We start from the raw sequence: 19,282 nt of genomic DNA, 5'->3' as shown, positions 1-19,282 counted from the left end.
CATGTCATATATTATACATATATAGTTATGTCATGTTATATATTGTCATATATTTGATATATTCTATCATGTCAGATTATATCATATCATACATTTTGTTATGTTCTATTATGTCATGTCATATATCACATATATTTTGTTATGTTATGTCATGTCGTGTTGTATTATAATAGGATAATAGGAATAATGTTTCCTATTAGGCCTTCCTGATATTCCTCAAGAAAGTGGTTGCTAATGAAGGGAAAAACAAAATGAGTTTGTGGAATGTTTCCATGATCGTTGCACCCAATCTCTTCATCTACAAAGGCAAACGCTCCAACCAAGAAGAGATGCAGGCAGCTGCTACCACTGCACACATCGTCCGGCTCTTGATTAGATACCAGGACATTTTGTGGACGGTGAGTGATGGTTCTCCTTGCAAGGACACCATTTAAAAAATGTTTAAAATTTTTTTGCTCTTCCTGGAGTATGAGTCCTATGCACAAGGTGCAACCAAGAAAGAAAGACAGTGATCCCTGTTTCTCCCAGAGTCAGCAGCCTCTCAATCCCCGTGGGCAAGGTGGGCTCTTGGTGGCATTTTTATGTGTAAGTAGCAGTGGCTGTTCTTTGCCACTCCTCCTCTTATTTCATTAATGCTTATATTTCCTGCTTTTGATACCTCTGTTTCCACTTAAGACAGACTGAGATGCCAGTTTTCTCAGGATTTTATTATGCCTGTTTGTTCTAGGGTATTCTTCAGGCTGGGCCTGCCTGTGAGAAGAGAGTAAATAACTTCAAATATTGGACCACTATTGTCCCTTTAGGAGGTTACTGATTCCAGGGTCCAGGAGAGCAGTTTGGGAATCTTTAAATTCCTTGTTTCTTTCAAAACTGAAGTTCAAGAGTCTTCTTTTATATGAAAGCTGTCCTGATTTTCTCCCTCACCCCAACTGCTACTGCCTCCCCAAAGTTAACTTTGTATTTATATTTTATATAGCATGCATATTGTTTCCCCTGATAGATTTTAAGGCCCTTGAGACAACATGATACAGAAGATAGAACCCAGAACTCAGAGTCAGGAAGACTTGAAATCGAATTCCACATGGGACATTTATTAGGTGTGACATCTGAGAAGTCACTTCTCTCTGTGCCTTAGTTTCCTCAACTGTAAAATGAGGAGATTGGACTTGAATTGGAAAAGGACAGTTTATGTCCCAATCCTAAAGAGGGGCAATGCCAAAGAATGTTCAAACTGTTGAACAAATGCACTTATTTCACATGTCAGCAAGGTTATACTTAAGGTTCTGCAAACTCGGCTTCAGCAATATGTGAACCAGAATTACCAGAAGTGCAGGCTGGCTTTTGAAGAAACAGTGGAACTAGAGACCAAATTGCCAACATTCGCTGGATTAAGCAAGGGAGTTCCAGAAAAACATCTGCTTTTGCTTCATTGACTACACTAAAGCCTTTGACTGTGGATCTCAACAAATTGTGGCAAATTCTCAAAGAGATGGGAGTACCAGATCATCCTATTTACCTCCTGTGGTCAAGAAGCAAGAGTTAGAACTGAACATGGAACAACTGATTGTTCAAGATTGGGAAAGAAGTATGACAAGGCTGTATATCGTCATGTTATTTATTTAACTTACACGCAGAGTACATCATGTGAAATGCCAGGCTGGATGAATCAAATGTTGGAATGAAGGTTGCCAGGAGAAATATTAACAATCTCAGATAAGCAGATGATACCAGTCTGATGACAGAAAGGGAAGAAGAATTAAGAAGCCTCTTGATGAGAGTAAAAAGAGGAGAATGAAAAAGCTGGCTGGAAGCTTAACATTGAAAAAAAAACCAAAAAACTAAGATCACAGCATCTGCTCTCATCACTTCCTGGCAAATAGAGGGAGAAGAAATGGAAGCAGTGTCAGATTTTATATCTTGGTCTTAAAGATCACTGCAGATGATGACCACGGCCATGAAATTAAAAGATGCTTGTTTCTTGGAAGGAAAGATAACGGCAAATCTGGACAGAATACTAAAAAGCAGAGCTATCACCTTGCCCACAAAGGTCTGTCTAGTCAAAGCTATGGTTTTTCCACTAGTAATGTATAGCTGTGAGAGTTGGACTATGAGGAAAACTGAGCTCTACAGACTTGACACTTTAAAATTGTGGTGCTCAGGAAAACTTGAGAATTCCTTGGACGACAAGGAGATCAAATCAATCACTACTTAAAGAAATGAACTCTTGACTGTTAATTGGAAGGCCAGATACTGAAGCTGAAGCTTAAATACTTTGGCCACATAATGAGAAGATGGGACTCGTTGGAAAAGACTCTGATTCTGGGGAGGATTGAAGACAACAGAAGAAGGGGATGGTAGAGGATGAAATGGATAGAAAATGCCATGGAAGCAACAAACATGAGCTTGGACAGACTTTGGGGGATAGTGGAGAACAGAAGGGCCTGACCTGATATGGACCACAGGGTCCACCTGATAGGGTCACAAAGAGTTGGACATGGCTGAAAAACAACAACATCAATACACAGGCCCTTCCAGTTCCTAAGTCTATGATGCTTTATTGATCTTACGAGTGTTTCATTTTTATCTTTGGATTCCCAGCACTTTGCAAAGTGCCAAACATACGGTGGCTAGTTAATAAGTGCTTTTTGATTGATTGATTGATTGAGAGAATTACTAAACCATAAAAAAGTGAGCAGTCCACTGGTAGAATCTAGCTCACCAATTTGATTTCTTGCCATTTATTAAGAGTATTTCATTTTTGTCTTTGTATTCCCAACACCTAGCAGAGTGCCAGATATGTAGCAGGCAGTTAATAAGTGCTTATTGATTGATTGATTGGGAGAATTACCGAACCATTAAAAAGTGGGCAATCCATTGGTAAAATCTAGTTCGACTCTGATTTCTTGCCATTTCTGCTTCCTTACTCCAGGTCCCATCTTTCCTGATCACTCAGGTGAGGAAAATGAATGAGGCAGCAATTAACAACACGAAGAAGCAACCGATATTTGACAAAAGCATGAGAAAACTTCTCAGAAGGAAAACTTTGGAACGAGAAAGACCTGAAAAGATAGAGGTAGCTGGTGCATATAATTCAACAGCATGTTCTTTACTATTCACGATCCCATTTCTCAGGAGAGGCATAATGTGACTTCTACTTTTGGGGCGAAATACATCAAATTCCCAGAAGATATTTGCAGATAAACGTAGCAAATAAAACAAAAACGTAAAACAAAACGTAAGCAATAAAAAGTAGCCATAGGCCGGCAGGCTATGCAAGTTAGAGGGTATAGAGCAGGGGTGATGTTGTGCCCTAATTTGGGTGGATATAGGGCTCCAATTCTGAAGAGATTTTTATCCCTTTTATTAAAATGCTTGGACTGTATACTGATTATTAGTATTTTTATTTAATACCAAGCACTCATAAACAAGGATAAAATGACCTTGGCAAGAGTTGAAAGCTGATATTTTAATCCCTGCGAAACAGTGAAGAGGAATGTCAACACTAAGTCTGCCCAATAGCCAGGGGAACAGATGTCCTTAAGTGAAAAAATTCTAAAATAATCAGTCAAAATCATGCTTTCTGAGATGCAGCTCATCTCAGAGTGCTGCTCAAATTCAGTGGTTAATACCTAGGTTCAGTAAGGTAACCAAATGTAGAAAGATGACAGTGGTTGCCTCCTTGAAGGATCATGGTAAATTTTTCTTCTCGATTTATTCTTTCGTTAGTCAGAGATGATTGGGCAAATTTCCATATAGGTCATCCAGGTGAAGTCACTTCAAACTAAGCAGAGTTGAACCAGAGATAGTCTATATGATGTGATGGAAACAGTGGTGAACTTTTGATCAGGATTTGAATCCTCTCCCTCACGTTTGCCAGCTGTGTGGCCATCAACAAGGGATGTAACCTTTCTGAGCCTCAGTTTCCTCCTCTGTAAAATGGGCGTGATGATATTTATATTACCTCCCTCACCGAATTGTCATGAGGGAAGTGCTTTGTAAGACTCAGAGATCTATATAAATTTCAACAGTTATTATGGTTATAATGCATGAACCTATCTAGAGAGCAAGAGCTGGGAGAAAATGTAGAATTCTCAAGCATTATAAAACGAGGCACTGAAAAGGGAAGACAGAGTCCCCATTTACATTCGTTATGATCCAAGATCATTCTTAAGGATCTATGTTTGTTCTTTAGGCTACCAGTCCCAGGACTTCAAAGACACTACCGATGTCACCGTCTTCAAGAAGGAAGGTGAGATAACTCTCTTTGGGAATCTGAAGGCATCTCTCTGTTTTCTTTAACCAGCATCCTCCTTACCATTGCTCTAGCTATACAAATCTGTCAAAAATGTACTCCTAGAGTTAGAAGGTGACTTTGAAAAGTGATGGATGCCATCATGGAACTTGGAAGTGTGACTGATAAGTGAGCAGTACAGGGAGTATCAACTTTGATCTAATAAAAATCATTCAACAATATCGGCCAGGCAATTTGTAGAGGGAGTACAGGGAGACAAGAGATACTGAGGCCATGCTATCACTGATGATAGGGAGTTCTCATGATAACCTAGATTATGGTTGAGGGGATGATGTGAGACCCATTCCACCTTAGGAGGGAAGCAAGGTTATGTAAATAAGGTACATTTTATTTAATCTAGCAATGTGCTTGTGAGGCCTAAACAAACGAACCTTAGAAATTATCATTAAAATATTTTTTTCAATTGTTCTTAAAAATTTCAGTGGGTTACCCAATTCCAACATCTAGGGATGAGCAATACTGAATAGTTGTATGTTGTATCTCATCTCTGAAAGTACATTTAAGAAGGAATAGGAGAGGTCTTAGAAAATTTTGCCAGAATGTGGTGAGACTTAAACTGGATGGTGAACCTTGAAGATTGACCATCAGGGCCCTACACCAGTCTGCCCCAATGCAGATTCTACAGATGGCCACTTAGATCCTCATCAGAACTGCAGACTTTAAATGGAAGTGCATTCCCGGTATAATGCTCAATGAAGGCCCACCTTTTTGTGCTTGATATTTACAGGAGTGAAGAGCCATTGATTTCCCAGATAGCTCTTATGGGTGCAGAGATACGCTGGTATGGCCCATTTAGGGCCAGCAGAAGGAAAAGTATAAATGTAAAATTTAAGAATGTCAAGCACTGTACCACAAATAGTAACTGCCTAAAGCAATAGACAACCCACCCTCCCGCAGTCAGAGAGGGGTCAACTAATTTTGAGCCAGAGGTATTTATTACACCACCTGTGGCTAAAAAGACACAGCTGTGAATCACACAGAGAGCACATAAACAGTGCTAAGGATTGTGGGACATGACTTGTACTTCCTAGTCATAAAAAGAAATGTCACCGGTAGGAAAATCTTCTCCTGTTAGATGAAGTGACCCCAATAGGCATATACGTAGCTAATGTTGGCTAGAAAACAGTTCAACAAAGCATCTCTACATTCCTATGGAAGCCCAGCAATCTTCTACTTGTATCAACCAGCCAATGTTCTATGCACAAGGTGCCGTCAAGGTAGCCATGGTCCTGACTCTCACAGAGTTTACCGCCTAGTTGAAGAAATAAAATATGAATATGTCAAAAATTGAATAATGGGGATGCTTGAGGTAAACAGAATCACAAAAGCTGTCAAAAGACAGTACAGAATAAATCACCAGATTTATAGGACAGTAAGTAAACACTGTAGAAATTGAGAGGAGGGCTGGGGGGTCTTCAAAGTTTTCACAGAAGAAGAGAAATTTAATCTGGGTTTTGAAAGATGAATAAGAGTACAGTAAGAGAAAAGAGTAGAGGGAATTTAAGACAGATGAATAATAGCAAGTGTAGCAACATGAAAATATAGATAGGATGTGTTCATGAGACAGTGAGTAGGCCTATTTGGCCAGACCAGAAGATAGGGTTGGAAAAGTAGTTTGGGACCAGATTATGGATGGTTTGAACTCTATCCTGTAGGAAGTAGGGCATCATTAATTTCTGATCCGGATAGTGACGTGGTCAAAATAGTGTTGTAGGAAGTTCAGCCTGTCGAGACTAGGTTGTATAGAACTTGGGGCGAGGCTAACCAAGAGGTTGGTGAAGCAGTCTAGATGTGATAAGATATGAACCTTATCCCCGTTCCCTCCTACTTTCCTGTATACCCAACTGAGTGTGCACATTGTTCCATCTTTGAGCTAATTCTAATTGATGGAAGGTTCATGTACTCTATCCTCTGCCATCTTCCTCCCTTCCCCTTTAATGTAAAAGCTCTTCTGTGCCTCTTTTATGTGAGATATTTTACCCCATTCTGCCTTTCCCTTCTCCCTTCTCCCAGTGCATTCCTCTTTCTTACCCCTTAGTTTTATTTTTTTGGATAATCATCCTAGATAAGATATGACTCTAAACCAAAAAAGTGAAAATTACAATGGAAAGCAAGGGTATTTCAATTAAAGAATTCATAGGATTTGGTGATTGATTGTATGCGATCAGTTAGGGATAAGGAGAACTCAAGGATGGTTTCAATGTTTGTTTTTATTATTTTTCCTTTATTATTTTATTGATATATATAACAAACACTTCAGTGGATAGAGTAGATAGGATGAGTAGTGCAGTGCATAGAGTGCTGGGCTTGGAGTCAGGAAGACCTCAATCACATCTGGCCTCAGTTACTTACTAGTTGTGTGATCTTGGGCAAGTCACTTAACCTCTGTTCACCTCAGTTTCTTGAACTGTAAAATGGAAATAATAACAGCATATACTTTACAGAGTTGTTATAAGGATAAAATGAGATAATATTTGTAAACTTCTTAGCATATAGTAGATGCTATATAAATCCGTATTCCCTTTCCCTCCCCCTGCCATCCCCTAAAAATGCATTTCCTTAAAACAGTACATCTAGATTGCTAAATAGAATGATTACAATCAATAGTATTTTTGTGTATTTTTTTCTGCTCTTATCATTTTGAATTGTTAGCAGAAAGGAAGAATATACAACTGCCAGATTTTTAGCTGAAATGACTACCACTAACAGAAATAAGGCAACTAGAAGGTGAACTTGTTTTCCTCAGAAGAGGAATTAAGTAATAGAGAGACAAGATGAGTTTCAGGTGATAATGGAACATCCAAGTGAAAGTTTCAGATAAGCATTTAGACACGTGGTCTAGTCATCCACACGGAGTAGCAGAAGCCATGGAAAGAAAGAGATGAAAGAGAAGAATGTAGTGAATGAAATGCCTTAATAATTGAAACTTGAGACATACCGCCATTAAAGGGACAGGAGGAGAGTATCTTTGATACCCGGCAGATGGAGAGCCTATGAAATGGAAGTCATGGCCAAAGTAAGGAGAACTGGAAGAATTCCATTAGCAGAGGCCTAAATACCTGAAGGCACTTTTAAAATGATATCAGTATTACAGTAAAGCTTTGATCAATAAGAATCTCCAATTAATTAGAATTTTTTTTCATTCTACTTTTAGGAGAGTAAGAGAGAAAGGGAAATAACAACAAAAAAAAGTCTGAAATTAAGTATTTATATAACAAAATTATCCAGGGGATAGGTATATTTTGGGGCCAAGCTTCATTTAATTCAGTGTCCTCTGAGGAGAAGATATGTCCTGAATAATGACCTTGGTCCTGCAAGATCCACATTACTTAGGGAAAGAATTAGTCTTGTCCACCATACTCACTAAGACAGGAAAGGAAGAAGATAGATAGATGTAGATAGATATATACCTATCTATCTATGTCTATGCATATGCATATATATATATATAGATATATATATAGATATAATATGAGATTTTTAGCAAGAAAAATTGAAACAAAAAGTTGATTTCTAAGTTTAGCTGAAGTTAACTAGAAAATTCAGTTAACCACAATAGTCTAGTTCCCTTGGTATTTTGGTAGTTCTTAATGTCCTGGGTAAGTTACTGTTGTAAGAGAGAAAAGGCGTGAACCTCCTGGACATCTATCCCAGCCTCAGCTTTGCACATCTTATTCAGGAGCCATTCTTTGCAACTATTTTTGTGTTATGATCTGTCAGATTGCAGCTCATTCTATCAGTTAATATTCATTAAGTATCTACTATGTGTCAGGCACTGTGCTAAGAGCTAGGGATACAAAAAGAGGAAAAAACCATCACTGTAGTGGTAGAATTTAAAGATTCAAGATCCCCGTGGAGGACCTTTTGGTCTGATGTTCAGGGTTTTTTCTGGTAAGACAGAAAATTGAAGAGATGTTCCTTGGAAGCCCTACCCTAACCCAACCAGTTATAGCCCTGAATTCTGCTTCAGGGAGGCCCATCTTGAATGCCATCCAAGGAGACTTTTATTGCAGAGTCCAGGCAAATTTGTTATAACATCATTTTGTCAATAACCCCATTCTATACAGGAATGCCCAGGATGATGGTGTCATAGTAAGAACTGAGTGCATGTTAAAAAAAAAAAAATCAAGCTAAAGGTAAAAAGAATCAAAGAACTGATTCTAGGCCCTAGCTAGAGTACAAGTAACTTAGACAGAATTTCTCTTTCTTCCCCTCTTTGTAGTCTGATATACCCGAAGGAGTCATTAGAGTACATGCACCTCTTCATTCCAAGGTGTCCATGGCCATTCAGCTTAATGGTCAGACCAAAGCCAAAGATATCCTTGCTCGATTTCACTGTGAGAACAGGTAAGTGACAGTGTGTGTGTGTGGGTGTGGGTGTGTGTGTGTGTAAGATGGGAGTGTCTTAATTCAATAAAGGGAATTGTAGACAAGTGTATTGTTTGCTTGAACCTTGATCTTTACCTTTCTCAATAAAGCTTTAGAATCTCTTAGTTTGGGTACTTTTGCCTATACCCCAGAAATTTGGGGTAGAGAAATAAACTTATATCCTCTGAATCCTCTATTGTTTGCTTAAAAGCTATAATTAAAATAACTTAATAATAATAATACCTTGCAAAAAATAAAACCTGTTTAATGTTTCATCCAAAGGAAAATCTAGACAGATATTTTTGATCAAGGTGGCTTTAGAAGTTTTTTAGGTTTTTGTTTCAATTCAATAATTCAATTCAACAAGTAGCATACAAGATCCCTTTCTTTTACATGGAGCCTTTCCTGATCTCTGCTTCCCTCCCCAAACTTCCCTGAATTTTATTTTATGTATGTTATGTGGATGCTAATATCTGTGCCCATTGGCTTGCTCTTTAGAATGCAGTCATCTCTTCCACATCACCAGGGTTAGGGGCACAGGGCTGCCATGATCTGGAAAATCCACATAAAATTTTTTGACCATCCCTCTGTACCAGAGAAGTCCGAACTTTTTCTTCTTTTTTTTTTTTATGGGGTATTTACAGTACCTTATTGTAAAGTTTGAGTTAAGTATCTGATCATAGGCAGGAACAATTTCACTTGTCTCTGTAACTCAATGTTTAGCACATAGTAAGCACTTAATAAGTATGTTAATTGGTTAATTGATTGATCACCCATTTTTCATAAGCTTTGCTAGGCACAGGAAATATAAAGTCAAAATCAAAATGTGCCCTGTCCTCAGGTAACATACATTCTCATGGAATGTAGGCATATGAACTGTTAATGGTATAGAGCCAAGAGAGACTGGTCATTTGTTGTGTCTTTGGTGCTACAGTTTCTTTCAAATACACCATAGGCAGTAATCATGGGGGTCAACCTGAAGTCCGTGACTGTCTGCTTTGCTCTCTTGCCACATCCTGGCTAATCAGAGAGTAAGAACATTAAAAGAGAAGAACGAAAATCAATTTGTAACCAGGCACACTTACTCCGAGATGTTAATTTGTCCTGGGGTTTTATGAGAAGAGAAAAGAAGTGTAATGCCAAACCCTGCTATCTGAAGACAGACATGATTTAATGATCTCTTGTACACCTTTGACATGTATCCTAAAGAAGCCTTCCAAATCATATTAAAAAGTAATAGCCTGAGGCCAACAGAAACACTCTGGACACTTAGTCATCTGTTGCTGCCTATCCTGGAAACCTAAATCACTATAATTGTTTCAACTTGACAGTCATATGGGGGCTTGGAGAGGCTTTTGAGGGATTTAGCAGATAAATGCCTGGCTACATGGATTGCATAACTGACTTGATACTCATTATATTTAGACCTGTGTAAAAAAAAATGTTCCTAATAAAAGAAATGTTGAATCAAAGAGCCTAGGTTGAATCAGCCCCCTTAGACCAACTTCTTCTGAAGGCTTTTTCCTGCTCATCTTCCTAATGAGACAGTGCCTGTGACATCTATTGCTTTAATTGCTAGAAACGTACCCTATGTAATCCCTTTACTTTGAAGGACTGGCTTTCTGAAAACTACTCTTCATCGGTCTGTTAAACCTGCCTCCAGTCAGGCCTTCATCCCCACTTCCTCCCCACCAAAAACGGGGACTCAGCCCTGGAACATCCTGGGTTCAGAGGAATGGGCTTTTGCTTTATCTTGTCAAGATAGAGGCCTTGATCTCACTCCCTGACCATGCCGTTGAGTGCTTTTGAACCTCCTCCAACTTTCTAGCGCTCCTTTATGTGTGGTTTTCTCCTAGTAGATTGTAAGCTCTTTGACGGCAATGACTTTCTTGCTTGTTTGTCCTTGTGTCCCCAATGTTTGTACAAAGTAAGTGCTAAATAAATGCCCTGTCAAATATCTGTCTAGCTATCCATCTGTCTGTCTTTCTATCCATCCATCCGTCTATTCATCTTTCTGTATCTATGTATCCATCCATCTTTCTATCTATACATCTTCCTATTTATCCTTCTATCCTGTCTGTCTTCTATCTATCCATTTATATATCTATCATCTATCTTTCCATCTATCTTTCTATTTATCCATCTATCTATTTATCTCATCTAATCCAAGTAAGAAAAAAAAATCTACTCACCATGAAAAGAGAATTTAGAGGTTAGGGGTCCAGAGGTGACCATCTTTTTTCTCCCATTACCAAAGAAAGGCTTTCCTTTGCTTTTTTCTAGTGGCATCTGAGCTCAGTTCATCCTGACATTTCAATATGAGATGGATTGTTCATTAAGTAATCCCCTTTGGTATATAGCCCCTATCCCAGGACTGTAATTTGATCATAAAATCATAGATTTAGAGCCTACAAGGCACTGAAGAGTCATACAGCAATATTTAACAGATAAGGAAATTGAGGCTGAGAACAGTTAAGTGATTTGCCCAAAGTCACACAGATAGTAAATGGCAGAGTAAGGATCCCAAACCCATATATCCTTTAACTCCAAATCCATTAAACCCATTCTTTTCACTGTACCAAAGGCCTCAACCTTTCAGAGTCTTACCTTCTGAACATGAAATGTTTCTCATAACCTTGTTTGTCCATTCCTTTTGTAATGTGAGGAGTTAGGCCATTTTTTAAAATAAAGTTCTCAGCAGAAAAGAAGAATGACTTTAGGGACAGTGGATATGTCGATGTCTCTCTTTTTCACTTTACTAGGTACCATGATATGGTGAGGTAAAATAACCCAAAGCAGGTACAATGCTGCTTAGATGTAGTTCACAGTCTAGTTTAGGTAAACCAGAAGAAAGACTCAATGAGATGTTATGTATGCAGCAATGGGCATAGATGGGGATGCAGAGGGCAGTGGAGCAGTTGAACTAATTTCGTTGGGTCAGTGACATTTTTTTTAAGGCAATTGGGGTTAAGTAATCTGCCCAGGGTCACACAGCTAGTAAATGTCAAGTGTTTGGTCTGAGGCTGGATTTGAACTCAGGTCCTCCTGACTTCAGGGCCGGTGCTGTATCCACTGTGCCACCGAGCTGCTCCAAGTCAGTGACATTTTTAAAAAATGTTTTTTGAAGTAAACCTTCACCTAGATGTTGAGGGACATAGATAGCTCAGCAGGCATGAAATTTGTTGTTGCTGTTCAGTCATTTTCCAGTCATTTCCAATTCTTCTGTGACCCCATTTGGGGTTTTCCTAGCAAAGATACTGGAATGGCTTCCCATTTCTTTCTCCAGCTCATTTTGTAGACAAGGAAACTGAGGCAAACAGAGTTAAGTGACTTGCCCAGGGTCTCACAGCCAGTAGTGTCTGAGGCCAGATTTGAAATCAGGAAGATGAGTTTTCCTGATTCCAGGCCCAGCATTCTATGCACTGTGGCACCACCTAGCTGCCCATAGAATTTGTAGGGGCTGGTTATTCTGGGTGTGAAAAGAAATATTTTCATACTAAGATCATAAGAGCTAAAAATCAAAATATTTTCTTTCTCTTAGCCATGATTCACCAGGTAGCCTTAAGATGCAGAACCAAAGCTTATATGAAATTGGAGGCAATATAGGTAAGTGTTATTTTAAAATTTTAATCCTAAATTTTCTGATTCCTTGAGAAGAAATACTTGTTTTATTTTTTGTAAATAGTTATTGCAAATTTTATTTTATTTACTATAAAAGTACATTAGTATGAACTACTTTCCAAGTGACAACAGCCTATACAAGTTGCTATTATTTTTAGTTCATGTCAAAATAATTGCATGACTTTTCTGCAGTGCTGTTTAAATACATGCTATAATATTTAAATGTCATTTTTTGGCATTTATTGAATATATAATGGAATACTCACATATTGGTAATTTCTTCTTACTAGTTGAGGAACGTGATGTTTATTTATGTCAATATTTATATAAATACAGAACATCTTGGTGCCAGAAAATTAAGCTCCTTAATACAACACAATGCAATGTGATGCAATACATTATACAACACAACATAATTCAATATTATACAATACAGCACAGTGCAGTAGTATATAATACAATGCAATGTAGTACAGCTCAGTACTACTGTATACAGTACAGTACAACACAACACAACTCAATAATAATAATAATATTATAATATATTATATAATACAGCATAGTACAATGTAACACAACATAGTAACAAGTGTCTCCTCTATGCAGAGCCCTGTGTTTGGTACCAGAGAGCTCCAAAGAGAAATAAAATATAATACCCAGCCTCAACACAAGATAGCAATAAAGATTGCTTCATAACTCTCTAATGAACTTATCGAGTAATAGTGTGTATTGTAGCAAAATGCTACACGATCTCAAGGGGAAGGTTGCTATCGAACTGAAAGATCAGGGAAAGTTCCTAGAAGAACTTGACCTTTAAAAGATGGGTAGGAATTTAGCAACTGAAGAAGTAGAAAGAGCATTCCAGGTAGCGAGAAGGAATTTAGCGAAAGCACTTTACATCTAATGCGCTCACGTATTTAGAGAAATGTCAAAGCATTTGTAAATGGTGTGAACATATTTTGCATAAGGTTATCCCATTGGAACTGACAACGGACCTTAGAGGTCATCTGATCCAGCACTTCTTAAACTGTGGATTGTGACCCAGAAGTGCTGAAGGGGTCATGAATGAAAAAGCTTAAGAAGCCCTGATCCTAGTCTAGCCTCTTTCTATTATAAAAAGAAACCTGAAGGCCAGAGTGACTTGCCCCCGGTCACACATGGAGGATTAGAACCACGGTTTCCTTCCCTTAATCCAACATTCTTTTTTACTACACCTTGCTATTGCTAGATAAAAGTATCTTCTAAAAGTTTTCTTGAGTAAAATAAATCATTATCCCATCATGGGTTTCTGAGTTTGACAAAAGGTCTTTTAGTTAAGAAGAAAATTGGGTTTTGTGGCTCACAGTTGATATCTGGAAAAATAATACCACATCCACCTCCTCAAACAAACAAAAAGATGTGAATTTCTGCATAGGGGACAACAATAGAATGGAGAAGTTGGAGGGGATTGTCATGAATTTTGTTAATTTATGTAGGCAAGATAAAGAAAAACTGAACAAATAGTAATTCACTTCAGAGTAACTAACTCTGGGATAATTCAGCTTTCCATTGACCTTCCCACCATAGCCACATCCAGGTAATTCTTTCATTAAGTGGCTATTTTCCACATACTCTAATAGTCTCAAAGGAAATTAAGTATGTTCTGTAGCTAATAGAAAGCCTGTACTTTAATGACATTTGCTTCTTTTCTTTTTATGAAATAGTTTAAGGCTAAATCCAAGAGCTTTTGAAGTCTCATTTGCATGGAAGTGTGCATTATTCTGGCAGCTGTCAGTCAGATTTGAAGATTGATATTTAACTGATTCATGTCTTCCTGCCAGCCTATCCTTTCTCCTGGCTGCAGGGGAGCAACCATTTAAGAAGAATAAGCTAGTTTTTAAGCATGGATGGAGAGTACAGTACACTCTCCATTTGTCCTTAACGAAAGAGTTACTTGATGAGGTTGAGTGAAAACCAGCGACCTGAAGGTAGCCACCCCAAGAGGCATTCTTTCTCATTAAATAAATAGAAGGGAAGTTCATGTTGGCTCAAATGGACATCCTGACTCTTCATGATGTCAACACTTTCTGGAAACATAAAAATTATTTCCGTTCAGCTACAGGGTGAATTGCTTTCCCAGCACCATTTTCAATGAATAATTTTTGTGTAGCATTTAAATGATAGATCTGCTTGAGGAACTTTCTTTTGTGTGTTCTTTCTGGTAATTTTCATAACAAAGTGAGGAAAATAGGAAATCCTAACAAATTCAGAAATATGACATGGCAGATATAATTCAAGCAAAATCAACAACACTGTCAGAAAGCTACTTTCTAACTATATATCTAGCATAAATTTAAGTGCTAAATGTTATTAATCAACAATGCACATAAATCCTAAAAATAAAAAAATGTATTTTAAGTTCCTGGAGATCAGAGACTTTCATTTTTTTATCTTTCATCTCCAGCACTTTAACATAGTCATAGGAGGTACTTTTAATAAATACTTATTGATTGATTGATTGAATACTTATTGAAGGATTTATTACCATTACTACTAATAATAGTTTATAATAGCTAACATCCATTTTACTGTTATGATTATTATGATTATAATTATTATTCAGCTCGCTGTGGGCATTTCTCAGAAAATCAAAGAAATCAAAGAACATACCTTGAAATTTTCTTAATGGCAATCTTTTGTGGTCTTAGACTACTGTCTTCAAGGTGTATTCTCAGATAAGAAATGAAATTGTATGTTTTTAAAAAAAAATTCTTGCCTTGTGTAATAAGGCTTTGAGAGCTGAGTGGCCAATTGGGATTTGTAGTTTAGAGGGATAAACACTCTTGCTCTTCTCAAGGCTGAATGGGAAGGCCTACCTGATGTGGTCGAGCTAGAAAATAATTCTATTGTAGATAGTATATTTGTACAATCCTCAGTCCAACTAAAAATGTCCTTAGTGATCAGAAAAGATGACTTTTGCAAAGAAGCCCTAAGAATTGATCCACTCGCCTCCAAATGAATGAGACAGTTAAAGAGCCCTGCTGGACTCAGCTGGCCATTTTCTTAACCAGTACCATGTGAGCAAAGTGAACATGCTTCTCCCTTTCTTTTTGTCATAGGGCAGCACTGTTTAGATCCCGACGCCTACATGTTGGATGTGTATCATGCGAATCCTCATGCAGAGTGGGTGATAAAACCAAAGACAAGTTGAAACTTCAGGAAATACCCTACTTCTGAGGGAAAGGACTCCACTTGTATTTTCTAGGCCAAGAAAGTCCAGAATATGATGGAAAACCAAGTGGCTGCTTTTGACTCTCTCTGTCCTTCCCAGCCCTCTTAATCTTGAGATGCTTCTTCAAGCCAGAGGGTATTGATGTGTTCATTGGTTACCAACCTGCAAACCCTGAGATAACCCCCTGTTGTAACCATGGAAGCAGAAGTTTTCTTATGCCGGTTACTTGACCTACAAAGGAAGGATGATGGTACTTTCAAAGAGAGGCCAATCTGGACAATGGAAAGTTTCATCCTCTCCAGGATTTTGACTTAATAATTAAAGAAAACTGTGTCCTCTATTTGGACGCCTGTCTTACTCAGTCTTACAGCCTACCAAATGTAGCAAACACTACCGAATACAAGACATGATGGAGGGTGCAGAGGAACTGGCAGGGCAATTTTGCTAGTATTCCAAAGCAAGATTCTCCTTCACCTTTATATATACCTATATAATGACAACACAGGGCTGCTTTTCAGAAAAAGAATGATAGAAATGCCCAGGGTAGTTGTGCTGCATAAATGCAGTTCTTCTATCCAAACAAAACTTATTCTGAAAGTAAAATATCCAATATTTATGCTTCTGACTCACTCCTCATTATTTGGTTATTTTGAGGAGAAAGAACTACTGTTTAAAGCAACCTGTACTGTTTATCTGTGTTGTACTGTATTGTCATTCTCATCATTCTGATACCAGTGTGTACTTCTGTGTGTCTGAACAAATTGAATTTTTTTTTAAGCTTTTCATCTTACATTATGGACATAGTCTCTGAGCAAAGCGCTGTCAGACTAAGGATGTGCCTGTCCTTTCATTTCTCTTTTCCTTGTAAACAGCAGTGGATTCTGTTCCCTAATCATTATCATATTATTTGATGAATGTCTTTCCATGTGCCAGTCACTGAGTTTCTCTCTTCTCCCAAACATTTCTTTATCTATATTTTATGACCATGCTTAATTCTATAGCCACAGTTTTGAAGAGACAGTACTGCTTTTATCTAGGCCTGGAGAATACTGCTGCCTCTGGTTCTTACATGGTATTGAGGCCATTTTTCACCTTTGATCATCATTCCCAGGCGTAGGTAAGCACAACTGTTAAACAATTGGACTGTACAAATCTGTGTATGTTAGGTAAGTTGAATATCATATATTTTCCAGATCTGGAATCTGTCAGATCAGTGATTCACCAATCGTCCTCATTCAGGAAAGAGAGCCAATGCAGTGTGTTAAGGAATCCTATAGTATTGGTTCCTCTTTAGATAATAAAGATAGAGCCCTTTGTAGGATCAGTTAAGGATGGCTACAGTTCCAAAGTCGTGACAAGATATCTTGGGATGCATTCTGCTTTTATATTGTCCCATTTGTCCCTTCTCCCACAAACAAAGTATATGTCGTCTTTCAACCTTTGGCTTAGGATCGACAGATAATGGATTCGGAGGGTTATTTTGGAGCTATATGGACTAGATCCTCGACCTAAATGTCTCTTTCGTTTGCAGCAAAGCATTGCCTAGAACTCTGGTTAAAGTTTTACATTTTTTTACGTAGTTTCTCTTATTAAGTCTCAGGTTCTAATGCATTCATAATATCTGCCAGCATTTGTAATAAAACTTTAAAATACACCTGTGTCTTCCAAAAAAAGAATATCTTGCTTTCTCTATGTAAATAGCTGTATTTCCTGACAGAAAAAAAAAGTTAACTTTTTTTTATTTTCACAAAAAGGGATGATATTTTGAAGTAAAACGTCCCCAAATCAAATTCCAGAAATGTTAGACACCAGAACAAGAAAGCATCCTAAGGTTGTCATACATTTCTCTATTCTAATTTGTCATTAATATACTGTTAGATATAGAGGATGTGGAGGAAAAAAATGATGTTTCTGTACTCATCTACGTTTGTGAAATTTTGCAACCCAAAGGCCTGTCTGAATCAATTCTTTCATTCACTTCACTTTGTTCAAGGAGAATATCTATTTGTTACCAAAGATTTCTAGCATCTGAGGGAGAAGGGGAAAGCCTTCCTTCTAAATAGTCTCATTAGCATTATTGCATTTGACTTGAATGTTTACTTATAAGGCTTTTAACCTAATGTCAAGAGAGGATTTTTGTAGTGCATATGAGAGGTAGCAAGACAGTGGGGAGAGAGATACAATCTAATATGAACCATTAGACCTGGGTTCAAATACCACCTGCCTCTCAGACTGATTATGTGACCTTGCGTAAGTCATGAGTGCTAGTCATAAGTGATCTTAGTGCTAGTCTTAGCTACTGAAACTAAATTTCAGAGAAGATACTGACTTGCAATTAGTAGTTTCAACAGCTAGGAATTCTTTATGTCAATGAAATCGCAGATCCAGGGCCCCTCTCCCTATCTTTATATTTATTAATTAGTCTTCTGAAAGAGGTAATTTACTCGTTGGATTCTTGGTGACTAAATCCAGCCTTAGAAACAGAAGTAGACCTTTTCACAGCTCAATTCTGGAACAGCAGGTAGATTGAAGATGCTTACTTTTGATTCTAAAGAGCTTGTCACCTATATTTTGGGAGCGCTGTCTTGTCAACATTTTACATTTGCCATACTTTGACAACCAAACTGCAAAGCTGAAAGTTTACCTGCTAACAGAAGATGATGTTAGCTAAGGGGGAAACATGATGTTTCTGTAATTCTGCCTGAATTTGCAATCTCCATTCCCCAGCCATCCCTAACACCCCCATTGTCTAGGCTCTTGGGGGACTACTAGATAGCCATGCAGTGAAATGTTAGAGGAAGGGAAAGGATTTTAAAAGAACTTGACCCAGAGACTCCATAGCTGCCTTAAGTGTTTTTCCTTTCTCATTCTGCAAAAAAATAAAAATAAAAAAATGAAGGCTTATTTTGCACGCCAGCACACTTTGTTTGGCGTAATGGTTCTAGGAATCAATGACCTTTGAAGCATACTGGAACCACTCATTGTCATTACAATGTACATACAAAATAAACTACCTCACTTGCCTTACTCAGACAAAAAGCATAGTGGATTATAATAGCTTTTGTTACGAAGTGTCCCTGAGTCTTATTATTTAATGTCAACCTTGTTTTGCTTTTGATATTCCTAGTTTAATGATGCACAAGAAATGAGCAAATGCTCCTAATACCAAAATAAAATATTCTGTGAATGTCGTACTCTGAAAGAGTCGGTGCCGAAAACATATTCTCTCTGTCATTAATCATTTGTTTCTAGCCATGTTTAGACAACTGGGAGTGAATCCCAGGAGTTCAAATGAGGGATTAAAGGGAGAAAAAAGTTTATCTTTTCTTCCAGGCATTTTTCAACTATTTTCCACAATGTCTTACTGGATTGGAAAATAACATCATGCCACTCAATAAAGCCAATCGTTTGTGTATTTCTGACCCACACAAAAGGGAAATATGGATTGTTTGTTACAGTAACTTCCATTGTAGTTATAATAGCATGTTTGTAAAGTAGAATGTGTACATTGTATTTTAATCATGAAAATAAAAAACAAAACCCCAAATCTTTGTCACTGAGATTTCTTTCTTAGATGAATTTTTCTTACAATTAGAGGGTAGCAAAATACAGCACAGTGATGGTTACATTTTGTTAGTCCATAATATGTTCCTATATAAAATTGTTTTTAAAATCCTGATTTGTTATATACTTGAATAATACTTGAATAACTGGCTCGTTATATACTTTCTTATATACTAAAATAAACTAAAAAGAGCAAAAGGAAGGCA

At 37.6% G+C, this 19,282-nt stretch overlaps 1 protein-coding gene across 6 annotated transcripts in view; it reads left to right on the top strand.

The window, feature by feature from the left end:
• Positions 1–19,059, top strand: part of LOC114054264 (rho GTPase-activating protein 28-like) — a 192,690-nt gene extending 173,631 nt beyond the window's left edge. For all 6 annotated transcript variants that reach the window (XM_027877447.1, XM_027877446.1, XM_027877450.1 and 3 more), the window contains exons 11-16: positions 201–398; positions 2,930–3,073; positions 4,193–4,249; positions 8,535–8,659; positions 12,222–12,286; positions 15,400–19,059. In XM_027877447.1, the coding sequence (XP_027733248.1) occupies positions 201–398; positions 2,930–3,073; positions 4,193–4,249; positions 8,535–8,659; positions 12,222–12,286; positions 15,400–15,491 (681 nt within the window). In that variant the 3' untranslated portion in view covers positions 15,492–19,059. The remainder of the gene's footprint in view (positions 1–200; positions 399–2,929; positions 3,074–4,192; positions 4,250–8,534; positions 8,660–12,221; positions 12,287–15,399) is intronic.
• The last annotated feature ends 223 nt before the right edge of the window (positions 19,060–19,282 follow it).

The sequence above is a fragment of the Vombatus ursinus genome, unplaced genomic scaffold (assembly GCF_900497805.2).
Source record: "Vombatus ursinus unplaced genomic scaffold, bare-nosed wombat genome assembly UNPS02014812.1, whole genome shotgun sequence".
NCBI lineage: Eukaryota > Metazoa > Chordata > Mammalia > Diprotodontia > Vombatidae > Vombatus > Vombatus ursinus.
This window is presented reverse-complemented; position numbering and strand designations above follow the sequence as displayed.